Source organism: Saccopteryx bilineata, chromosome 2 (assembly GCF_036850765.1).
Source record: "Saccopteryx bilineata isolate mSacBil1 chromosome 2, mSacBil1_pri_phased_curated, whole genome shotgun sequence".
Classification (NCBI taxonomy): Eukaryota; Metazoa; Chordata; class Mammalia; order Chiroptera; family Emballonuridae; genus Saccopteryx; species Saccopteryx bilineata.
This window is the reverse complement of record NC_089491.1, coordinates 24,024,082-24,036,557: the sequence shown is the minus strand read 5'-3', so window position 1 is coordinate 24,036,557 and position 12,476 is coordinate 24,024,082. Positions and strand designations below refer to the sequence as shown.

At 38.5% G+C, this 12,476-nt stretch overlaps 1 protein-coding gene across 8 annotated transcripts in view; it reads left to right on the top strand.

Annotated features, from left to right (window-relative positions):
- Positions 1 to 5,448, top strand: part of MUSK (muscle associated receptor tyrosine kinase) — an 86,302-nt gene extending 80,854 nt beyond the window's left edge. For all 8 annotated transcript variants that reach the window (XM_066256541.1, XM_066256539.1, XM_066256535.1 and 5 more), the window contains 4 exons: positions 311 to 512; positions 1,023 to 1,214; positions 2,767 to 2,915; positions 4,281 to 5,448. In XM_066256541.1, coding sequence (XP_066112638.1) covers positions 311 to 512; positions 1,023 to 1,214; positions 2,767 to 2,915; positions 4,281 to 4,963 — 1,226 coding nt within the window. In that variant the 3' untranslated portion in view covers positions 4,964 to 5,448. The remainder of the gene's footprint in view (positions 1 to 310; positions 513 to 1,022; positions 1,215 to 2,766; positions 2,916 to 4,280) is intronic.
- Positions 5,449 to 12,476: the final 7,028 nt, after the last annotated feature.

The window sequence follows — 12,476 nt, the reverse complement described above, 5'->3', positions numbered from 1 at the left end:
AACTGTTGTCAGATCATAATCGATATGCTGCAGCATGAAGAGCACTGGCTTGGGATCTGCATTTGTTGTGAAAAAAGTTTTTTTCTCTCTAAGCCTCATCTTTAAAATTCCATGATTCTATTAACTAGACTGACTTACATCTGGGCCTCACTGGATTCTTACAATTGAACTTCATGGATGTATAACCAGGGAGAATCTGACATGTGAAAACATATTTTTAAAATTAAATTTAGTTTCCTGATTTCTTGACTACAAAAATCGCACCTTAAATGTTTAAGGTCGAATGAAAAGAATTATTGTTTACTTTCAGCATTCCCACCAATGACGTCCTCAAAGCCGAGCGTGGACATTCCAAATCTGCCTTCCTCCTCCACCTCCTCCTTCTCTGTCTCGCCTACGTATTCCATGACTGTCATAATCTCCATCATGTCCAGCTTTGCAGTATTTGCACTTCTGACCATAACTACTCTTTATTGCTGCCGAAGACGAAAACAATGGAAAAATAAGAAAAGGTGAGATTCCAGTATAAGCTAACCACACGTAGTAATGTTTTAAAAACCTACATATTTAACGTTGGAATGGGGGATGGGAGGCAGAATGCATAACTTCCAGTCTCTGTATGACATCATTACATTGCTAGAATATTAAGCACCCCCACCATGATCTTTACAAATATCAATAACTCTTTGCATAGGGTCATATGTCCTCAGGTTAATTTTTCACAGCAGATAGAAGCTAACCAATAATTTGGCAGAACAGGGCTATTCCTGTTCTCCATCTCCCCCCTCATCTCCATTGCCCCTGCTACATTAAATAGGGACAGAGTTCCTGAGAAAATGTGACTTTTGACACCAGACCGAACAAAAGACTTCATTGCTCTGAAACTGAACGATCTTTGTCTGTATTAGCATAATTTCTTTTGTTCCCTACTAAATGCTGCATCTCTTTAAAACCTAAGTCTGAGTACAAAGATCTCACCTGATCCTGAGCTCATTAGTGACCTTACCTGTCTTAACCTGCAGAGAATCAGCAGCAGTAACCCTCACTACTCTTCCTTCTGAGCTCCTGCTAGACAGACTTCATCCCAACCCCATGTACCAGAGGATGCCACTCCTTCTGAATCCCAAATTGCTCAGCCTGGAGTATCCAAGGAATAATATTGAATATGTGAGGGATATCGGAGAAGGAGCATTTGGAAGGGTCTTTCAAGCAAGGTAAAGTTACCCATGCAAAAAATCTCTCCACTGAAATATGTTGTGTCTGAAAAGTTGCCAAATCATTACCTTGATGTCTATACAGTATGGATAATAGTTATTATCAAATGAGTTCATTCTTCATGTCATTAACCTTACTTGCATTGAGTACTATACTTTGAATCTAAATTGTTTCCCTCTTTGCTGGAAAAGAGGGTTGTGTAAATAGGGAGAATCTTCATTTGTTTTGTGTTCAAAGTACAAGCGATCGGCAAAATTTAATCATCTTTACTTTTTAGAAAAGAATTTTGACATATATTTTTAATTACAATTTCTTTCATTACTCTTAGTAAATAATTCTCAATTTTTCTTCTCTTCCATTTTCTATTGCTATATTCTCAACTTCATTTAAAGTTTACTTTGAACTAGTTCTTTGACTTAAGAACTCAGGGCATAGATGTGTGTAGATACTAAATAGATGTTCATAGAATAGCAAAACAGAAATGGAAAAAATAATGCCAAAATTTCAGAAAACAATGAGCTCAAGAAATAACTTTGTATTAGGCCCAATGCCAGCCCTTTGTGTGAAGTAGAATAAAACACCCTCATTGCATGGGTGCAGCCCCACAGAACCACTAGGCCAGAGAATGGGGACACCAGTTATCACTTTGGCCTCATGCTCTTGGGCAGAACATAACTTTATGTCCACTCAAGGTGGTCCTAGTATAAAGCTTACATGATTTTTAAAATCTCATATAAATGCTTATTAAAAACCAAAAATATGCAAGGTATCATTTTAGGTGCTTTGGGGATATAAAGATGAATAAATCATGGTCCCTGCCTTCCAGGAATTTAGATTCTGGCCAGAAATTAAGGGACTAGGATGGTAACGCTAATCCCATTGCGTCTGCGCACCTTCAAATTCCTATAATTTATAAACAGTGCACTTCTCAAAGTTAACCTATGTTGAAAATAGCCCCAGTGATTTTTATTAATTGAAGTCAAGAAATTTTGAGTACGATCTACTACTGGGATCTTTCTTTTGACTCTGGGGCTCTGGGAAAGACTTTGTAAATGGGAGGATGTATAAGAATATGGATAGATATAATATGCCTGTGCATAATATTCCTTTCTTCTTCTTTTTTATTAAGTGATAGGCAGGAAGGCAGAGAGACAGACTCCTGCATGTGCCCTGACTGGGATCTACCTGGCAAGCCCCTTACAAGGCAATGTTCTGCCCATCTGGGGCCAATGGTCCGTTGCTCTGCAAATGAGCTATTTTAGCGCCTGAGGTGAAGCCATGGAGCCATCCTCAGGGCCCGGGACCAACTTGCTTGAACCATCTGAGCCATGGATGTGGGAGGGGAAAAGAGAGAGAGAGAGAGAGAGAGAAAGTGAAGAAGGAGGGGGAGGAGTGGAGAAGCAGATGGTCACTTATCCTGCGTACCCTGACCAGGAATCAAACCTGGGACTTCCACATGCTCGGCCGACACTCTACCACTGAGCCAAGCGGCCAAGTCCCTGCATAATATCTCTAACCTTCGATTTCTTTCTAACTAAATGTATCTCTTAGGGCTCCGGGCTTGCTCCCCTATGAGCCGTTCACAATGGTGGCGGTGAAGATGCTCAAAGAAGAAGCGTCAGCAGACATGCAAGCTGACTTTCAGAGGGAGGCGGCCCTCATGGCAGAGTTTGACAACCCTAACATTGTGAAACTCTTAGGTATGAACATATAAGTGAAGGACTTTATTGTATCAGAAAACAGAGGCTTTCTGTCCCCCCTTCATACTTCATTTATGATTTTTCTTTACTCTTTAGTCAGAGAAATGTCTCCGTCCCTTTCCCTAGAAAATAATCTATTAATATATCAAGGAGTGGAACATTTCACTACATCACCTCAGTTCAAAAAACTGTTGTTGTTTTTTTAGTTTCCCTGAGTACTATGTTGTCACTTCTTTAATTTTCTCTCTAGTACATATAAATATACTGTTTGCTAAAGATCTTGGAATTAAAAACTAACTCTGAAATAAATATACCAAGGTAATAGTATTCTTTATTTCTTCATTTTTGAACAGAGACTTCTAATTAGTGTCTGAAAAGAACCAGATTTAATCATCTATTTTTATATAATGATTGTAGTGTGATGTAAAACTGTGCCTAAATGATCTTATATTCCAAGTTGCCCAGTTTACTTCTCAAATGTAGCAAGGTTTTAGGATTTGCAAATGTCCTCTTGACACTAAATAAGACTCTCTATATTAAGGAGAGTCACTAAGTAAGACATTTTGCTTTCCAGAATGAACATTGTAAAACCTAAATTTCAAAATGTTTTGCTGCAGCAACATGAAAACTTCATCTAAGATCTTAGATTATTTTTGTTATTCTTTCCAAATTTCATACGACCTCTTCCTTATTATCTGTCTTCAGAGAAGTAGCAGAAATGCAGAAAAATTATGTTACATACTCAAAGCAAGCATCCATTCATAAATTCATTCATCAAACACTGAGTACTTGCTCTACCAGACATGTGGTCGGTTTGCAGAAGTTAAAAAAAAAAGACATAATCTCTATTTTCAAAATGCTAAAATGTAGCAGGGGGCTTCAAATAAATGAGTGATTATGTCATAGGATAGTACTGTGTTCAAGGATGATGTAAGGAAAATCTGATACTGGAAGGGACAGGAGTTAAGACAGGAGGAGTGGTAGGTATGCTGCATCTTAAAAAGTAAACAGCTGTTTAAACAAAGAGATAGGGTCAGTATTTGACTATGATGCTGTCAACAAATAGCCAGGACTCCAGCCCTGGCCCAGTAGCTCAGTTGGTTAGAGTGTCACCCCAACATGCCAAGATTGTGGGTTCAATCCCTTGTCAGGGCACATACAAGAATCAACCAATGAATGCATAAATAAATAGAACAAATTGATGTTTCTCTCTCCTTTCCTCTCTCTAAAAACTTAATAACACATTATTTTAAGTGTTTAAAAAAAGGGCCCCATATTTTCCAATCTGGCCATTCACTTTTAGAGTGCATTTTCCAATGTGCCCGTTAGAAACCCAACCTAACAAAAGATGTTATGTGGTTCCAGGCGTGTGTGCTGTGGGAAAACCCATGTGCCTGCTCTTCGAATACATGGCCTATGGCGACCTCAACGAGTTCCTGCGCAGCATGTCCCCTCACACCGTGTGCGGCCTCAGTCACAGTGACTTGTCCATGAGAGCCCAGGTCTCCAGCCCGGGCCCCCCGCCCCTCTCCTGTGCCGAGCAGCTCTGCATAGCCAGGCAGGTCGCAGCGGGCATGGCTTACCTCTCCGAGCGCAAGTTTGTCCACCGGGATTTAGCCACCAGAAACTGCCTGGTGGGGGAGAACATGGTGGTGAAAATCGCCGATTTTGGCCTGTCGAGGAACATCTACTCGGCGGACTACTACAAGGCGAACGAGAATGATGCCATTCCCATCCGCTGGATGCCGCCTGAGTCCATCTTCTTCAACCGCTACACCACCGAGTCGGACGTGTGGGCCTATGGGGTGGTCCTCTGGGAGATCTTCTCCTACGGCCTGCAGCCTTACTACGGCATGGCCCACGAGGAGGTCATCTACTACGTGCGCGATGGTAACATCCTCTCCTGCCCGGAGAACTGCCCCCTGGAGCTGTACAATCTGATGCGCCTGTGTTGGAGCAAGCTGCCCGCAGACAGACCCAGCTTCACCAGCATTCACCGCATTCTGGAGCGCATGTGCGAGCGGGCCGATGGTGCTGTGAGTGTCTGAGGCCCCAGGAGTCCCCATAAAACACTGCCGCTGCCTCTCAGACTCTGTGGGAGCCCATGCCAGAGGCCGACGAGACCCAGCTAGCAAAGAATGTTGTAGACACGAGTAGCATATTGTTTGTTTCTCGGGAAGAACAAAGAGTGTAGAACTCAGATCGTAGGCTGAACTATTGAAGGGAACATGTTAGATAACCAGAGATCACTTCTCTTCCTTATGGGAAAAGTTTGTATTACATATTGTACAGGGAAGAATGTCACCTGTTCAGTTTCTGAATTAGTTGGCCGCAGAGTAAGACTCTGCGGTATTAAATTTTAATATGAAATGTGATACAGAGCTCTGTTTTTAATAGAGTTTAATTCCTGTCCCTTAGGAGAGTAGTGTAGCTTCATGTCAGACATTTATGTCAAGCTCAGTAAACTGAAAAGAAGGAAAAACCATTCATTGTCTCCCCACCTAAAGATGGATGCTTTTTTATTGAATTTCTTTTCTGCATTTAATGCATACATTTATATTTGTCTGTAATCGACACGAGTTGCGGTTTAGCTTATTGATAGGGGTTTTCTAAGGAATGAAATGACAAGTCCACAAAGCGTTATTCTTACTGTCATTATACTTTTTTTTTTTTTTTTTTTTTTTTCATTTTTCTGAAGCTGGAAACAGGGAGAGACAGTCAGACAGACTCCCGCATGCGCCCGACCGGGATCCACCCGGCACGCCCACCAGGGGCGATGCTCTGCCCACCAGGGGGCGATGCTCTGCCCCTCCGGGGCGTCGCCATGCTGCGACCAGAGCCACTCTAGCGCCTGGGGCAGAGGCCACAGAGCCATCCCCAGCGCCCGGGCCATCTTTGCTCCAATGGAGCCTTGGCTGCGGGAGGGGAAGAGAGAGACAGAGAGGAAAGCGCGGCGGAGGGGTGGAGAAGCAAATGGGCGCCTCTCCTGTGTGCCCTGGCCGGGAATCGAACCCGGGTCCTCCGCACGCTAGGCTGACGCTCTACCGCTGAGCCAACCGGCCAGGGCCTACTTTTCTTTCCTGTCATTGTGGTTCTTCTAGAGAGCTTTTTCCTTTATTTGTACTTGTCATGAATATAATCTGCTGATTTTGTTCCTAAATTTTTTTTCTGAAAAACAAATACTTTTTGTGCTTTATGAATTTTTCTTTCTCTTTGAAACTTTTATTGGTATCTTCTCCTTTGCTTTAATACTTATTTCTTCTTCTTTCTAGGACTTTCTGCCCCTCTTCAGTTATTCTATTTTTTTCTTTTATCTTACATATAAAATAAGCACTCTGGCTGAAATAACTTTCTAATTAACATTGTGGACTGAGATTGTATACCTTTTGCAAAGTGTTATTTTCTTCTGCGTTTACTTTTGAAGCCACATATTGCAAATTTGTCATTCATTAATTTTATTGCCACAATCTATTAAATCTTGTAAACCATAGTTTATGAGAGTTCACAAGATGCTCTCATGGCTTTGAGTTATTTCAGACCTGATGGATATTTTTGTGCTTTCTGATTTTTTTTCCTTAGAAACCAATTTAATAGGCAGTAGAATTACTATAGTGCTGCTTAGCAACTTTCTGCATGATAACCTATCTTTTTACATTTTATGATTCCTTTACAAATTACTCTGGAACTCAGAATTCTGGTACACTAGACTTCTCAGTAGAACTCCACACAATACATCTTTAAGACCAACATGAATGATATGAACATGAACCCAAATTCTCCTGAAAAGTAAATAAACAGGGAAGATAAAATAGCAATTTACACTATACCTGCTTTAATTCAAGCTAATGGGTAGTTAGCCAATGGAGAAAGAGTATTTGAAAGCAGAGTTTCAAACATCTGCCACCAGTCTCCACCTGAAATCTCCAAATCCACCTTCCTGCAACAACTTGTTGTCTTTGCTGGAAAATCTCCCATTTCTTATTCATAGTCCTCCAGGCAACTAAGACAAGAACATAGAAATTACCCGAGACTTTGCCTCTCTTTCACCCCAATATTCTACCAGTATTACTTTCTAAAATCCTCCTGCTCACATTCCTTCTCCTTCGATTTGACTGCCCAGGACTCAAACTCTTATCATTGCCCGCCTGTCTAATCTTCCTCCTTTTTTAGGCCAGAGCAGATTCTATACACTACAACACAGTAAGGACGTGATTATCCATAGTTCTGATTTGTAAATAAGGAAGTAGAAAGTTAAGATTAAGACCTAAGCAGAGAGGTGCTTTACATGGAAGTCCTGATTTTACGTTCAAATTGATAGCGTCATCCAAAGGGCCAGATGAAGACTAAGGTTGCTGCATAAGTCCAAAACAGAAAGCCAGGAGGCCAACAAAGCAAAGAAATTGGAGAGGGCCACCTGCAAGTCTAGAACTTTCATGTGGATATCCATGGCATATTTTAAATGGTTCACATATGTGTGCCACAGATGTTCTGCAAACTTCAAAGACGTCTTCAGGTTTCATCAGCTGAGAGAGTTTGATTATAAAAGAAAGACATGGAAGGCAGGCCAATCGGAAAAGCTACCCCACAGAGAAGCGGGTCAGTAGTCACCATCCACGTGGTTTGTGCTGCGGGCGTCACGTTGGCCCTCAGAGCCAGGTTTCTATAGCCTGAGTTCTATCCTCTGCCACTCTGAGCTAGTCTCTGCTTCCCTCTCCATGCTGAGTGAGTGCCCTGACTCTCCTGTCTCTTTCTCATGGCTTCTACAGCCTCACACTTTCTTAGTTTGTGTGGTTTTTTTAGGCTCTGATAGCCAAGAAACCAAAGGGTGAAATCATAGAAATATAAGTAATATATTATATAATATAGCAAGGAAGCGGGCAAGCAAGCAAGAAAATAGTATTTAACCATTCAACTTTATTAAATATTTAAACTAATTTACATCTAAAATAAGTGCGACACACATTATCATAATAGTTATAACAAAGATCATTCTACCCATTGATTCTAGCATTTACTGAATACTTACCATGTATTGTCTAAGGATCCTCAATATGGTCATTTAAACCGTGCAGCATCCCTGTGTCATTGGTACTAGCATTATGCCCACATGTTAGGTGAGCAAACAAGCACCGAGAGACCGTGTAACTGGCCCAAGCACCTGGAGCAACAGAGCTAGTTTCTGACTAAAAGTGGTTGAGCTCTCAACCACCATACGGTGACACTTCAGGTCCTTAGGGAACAGCTGAACCTCCGCCTGTGTATGGAGGCTATCTGTAATATGTATGTGGTTTTAGAGCACACACTCTACTCCTTATATGATAATTATCCAGTCTTTCTGTTGAGTAGCAAGAAATCATATTACAGCAGGGGTCCCCAAACTACGGCCCACGTGCCGCATGCGGCCCCCTGAGGCCATTTATCCGCCCCCCCCCCCCCCCCCCCCGCCGCACACCCGGAAGGGGCACCTCTTTCATTGGTGGTCAGTGAGAGGAGCATAGTTCCCATTGAAATACTGGTCAGTTTGTTGATTTAAATTTACTTGTTCTCTATTTTAAATATTGTATTCGTTCCCATTTTGTTTTTTTTACTTTAAAATAAGATATGTGTAGTGTGCATAGGGATTTGTTCATAGTTTTTTTATAGTCCGGCCCTCCAACAGTCTGAGGGACAGTGAACTGGCCCCCTGTGTAAAAAGTTTGGGGACCCCTGTATTACAGCATTCTCAATTTAATCAGAAAGTCAAGTAGATGGCATGTTGATCTTTTTGTGACTTCCTAATGTGTTTACAAGTTATGTTAAGATCACTGTTGTTTCCTTAGTGGTCACCCCAAGGTTCTGTATTTAAAGAACATGGACCCACTATTTACCAGTAGTGTTTTTTTTAAATAAAGACTTTTTCCACTGTAAAATCATTGTATAAATTTAAAATGAGAGACAAGAGAGAGAGAGACACTCACAGTGCCATTGTTAACAAGTGTCAGAAAGGCATCAGTAGGATACCAAGTCATCTTAAGTGGTCAAATATCAAGCATGGCAAGAGTTCAAGAATATATCACATTGCCTCCCCAAAACCCATCGTCTTTCTGGTATTGTGATGGAGCAGGAAAAGAACATCTTTTCACTTTGCAGTATATTATGGATCTCTTTCATGTCATGAAATACTCTTTGAAAAGTCCAATTTGATTTCTGAATAATATTCCATTTTTTGGCTATACCATAACTTAGTTAATCTTTTATTGTTTAACATTTGAGTTTTTCTAATTTCACTATTATAAACAGTATTGTAATGAGCATCCTTCTTTGAACATGACCATAATTATTTCTTTGTGGAAATTCTGAGAAAGAGAATGTTGGCCAAAAGCCATGCACAATGTTAAGGCTCTTATTATGTATTGTCATATTCTCTAGAAATAGTAGGGGTTTCATCTCTGTGTTGTACAAGAGATCTCACAGAACTAACAGTTTGCTGTCAGAGAGAATTAATGCTCTATTTTTAAGAAATCTTTATCTTATCTGGTTAGAGAAAAATATTTTAATTTTATTTTTTAAATTACTAGTAAGGTTGAACTTTTCTTGGTTCTTGACCATTTCTAGTTTTTCATTCTGGGAATCATCTATGGCCCATTTTTCTACTGTGTTGTTCATTTTCTAATTGATTTATAAGACTCATCTTATAAACTCTTGTTATACCTTACACAAGGAGAAAATACATACATACTTTTACCTTAAAATAACATTTACACATAACCCTTGAACAACATGGGATTGAAGTGCACAGGGTCGTTTAGACATGGATTTTTTTCAATAAATACCTGTACTGTTTTCTATCAGCCGTTGAGAGTCTGCATAGGCAGAGGGCTAAGTGTATGCACAGTCTACACCATTTTTATAGAATATCTGAGCATCTGCAGAGTCTGATATATGCAAGGGGGCCTAGACCCAATCCCCTCTTGAATAATGAGGAAAATCTTAAGTTCTGGGGAAGTCAAAAGTTAAACATGGATTTTCAACTGTGTATGTGGAGGAGTCAGTGCTCCTAACCCCCACATTGTTCAAGGGTCGACTGTAAATTTTTATTACAAAAGTTATACTTTCTATTTTTAAAGGAAAACTAATAGGCAGTAATATACAATAATACTATATACAAACATATATACCAATCAATGGTAACTAACATTAACATCAAGATAATTATTCTTTCAGCCTTTTTCAGATAGATAAGTAGATCAGTAGGTAGGTAGATGATTGATTGATAGGAAGATACATAGATAATTTTAAACAAAAACAAGATCATATCATTATACCATTTTAAGCTTTGCTTTTATCACTGAATATATCATGAATATTTTCCATATAACAAGTATTTGATGGCTGAATAGAATTCTATTATGTGGACTTATCAATTAATATCACTGTTACTTTATTATTGGATATTTGCTTTATTTCTGTCTTTTCATTATAAAATATGTTTTGATAATTAATCCTGTTAAATTTTGTGAGCATCTATCTTTTTTTTTAATGTAGTCACCTTTTTTTTGTGCCCCTCCCCTCCCCTAAATCCCTCCCTCTCCTCCCCCCCCATAACCCCCATACTCTTGTCCATGTCTCTGAGTCTCATTTTTATGCATCTATCTTAAATGCTAATTTTTTTAGATGTAACTCCTAGAAATGGAATTTCTAGATCAAAAGATATATACACTTTTAATGATTTTTAATATTGAGAAATGACCTTACATTATTTCACCAATGTATACATCTTTCAGTCAAATGAGTTCATTCTTTCAACCCCACCAATGCCGAGTATTAGCATTTTAATCATTGCCAATATCATAGCTTAAAATTTTTATTTTCTGGTGTATGCTTATATTTCTTTAAATAAGATTGAACACTTTTTTCAATATTTTGGGGATAATTTATTTATTCTGTGATTTGCCGTCTACTGTTATCTTTTCTGATGGATGTATTTTTTTTGTTGTTGTTGTTGCTTTGTCAAAGTACTTATATATATATATATACACACACACATATATATTATATATAAAGGAGTGAAATTTGTGATATGTTTCACTAACCTTTATGATGCTAAAAATATATTCTTCTATTTGTCTTTTACTATAAGATTTTATTAATCAGGAAAAAATTCTAGATTTTCTGTCTGCTAAGATGATTGTGGCTTTTTCCTTAATTAATATGTTAATATGTAGAAATGTATGAATTGATTTCCTAATGTTGAACTATCTTTATGTTCTAGGAATAATCTCTCTTTGGGTGTGTCACATCAATATTTTAATTTAATACCAAATCTAATTTATTAAAATTTATTTCCACCAATATTTATAAATTTAAAAATGAAAAGTTAACCACATCTTCTCTGTTAGAGTCTGGTGTCAGCATCCTGATAGTTTCTAAAGCTTAGCAGTTTCTTTCTCTATGATCTTGATTAGTTTATTTTTATATAATTATCATTTATTTATAAAAGCAATATATATACATGGTTTGGTTTTTTTTAAAAAAAAAAAAAAAAAAAGCTCCTAAGAAGGGTACAAATGAACATAGTAAAGTTCTTTTCCTATTTATCACCGGTCCCAGACTAAGTACCATTTCTGGTTTCACTGCCCTTCTAACAAAAAATATGCTTTGATCTCTTTCTGAATTGATCAATTTAAAAAGGTATATAATATCTCCCTTCCTAAAAGAGGGGCATTTTAGAACACTTTTACTCAAACCCCCTCTCCATTTCCGGAGATAAGCTAACTTCTTATCAGTTGTATTGTTTATCATTACAACAGTCAAAATATACTTAAACAAAGGTTACCCATTGATTCTGGACTAGGTAAGATACAATTAATTAGAGCTCTCATACTTCCTTCTTTCACTTCTTCCCTTTCCCTACACTCTACATCAGTCAGCTGTGCATCTGTTTCTACACTGTCAATATCTGTTATATTTACATTTTGTTCTGCAAAAATTTAAGATTTGGGTGTTGACTATAGGTTGATTCTAATTTTGAAAAAAAGGTGCAAAATATCAACAATCATGTGATTGTGTAAATATGCATTGCCAAGTAAATAATATTCAATTATTTTAATTTGATAATATGTTTGAATCTCCATTTTTTTTATTTCTCCTATTTTATGGATGAAATAACATTTAAAATATCACAGACTTTGTATGTTCTATTCTGTTTTTTATACTTTTTCTTCCTCTTTTTTCTGCCTCTTCTCTTTTGTGCTTTTGTTTTCCATAAACATCTGGTAATCTTTAATTTTCCATATATGATTACCAAAGAGAGTTGTTTTGATTCATATTGGTGGCAGGAGGGGGTTCCTTCACAGTTTTCTTGCAATGTTTATGCAGCAGGACCTCTCTCTCTTCAATAGGGTGGCTCCCTGGGAGTGTAGTATATGTGGTTTGTGGGAAGGGTATAGACAGACTGACTTAGAGCCTCCCAAATCGCCAAAGTGAAGACTCTAAGGATACAATAGTCAGTATATTTCACTCCTGGAGAGAGCTATTATTCCTTCATCCTTTCCATCCCTGTGAGAGTCTAGCATTCTCCCC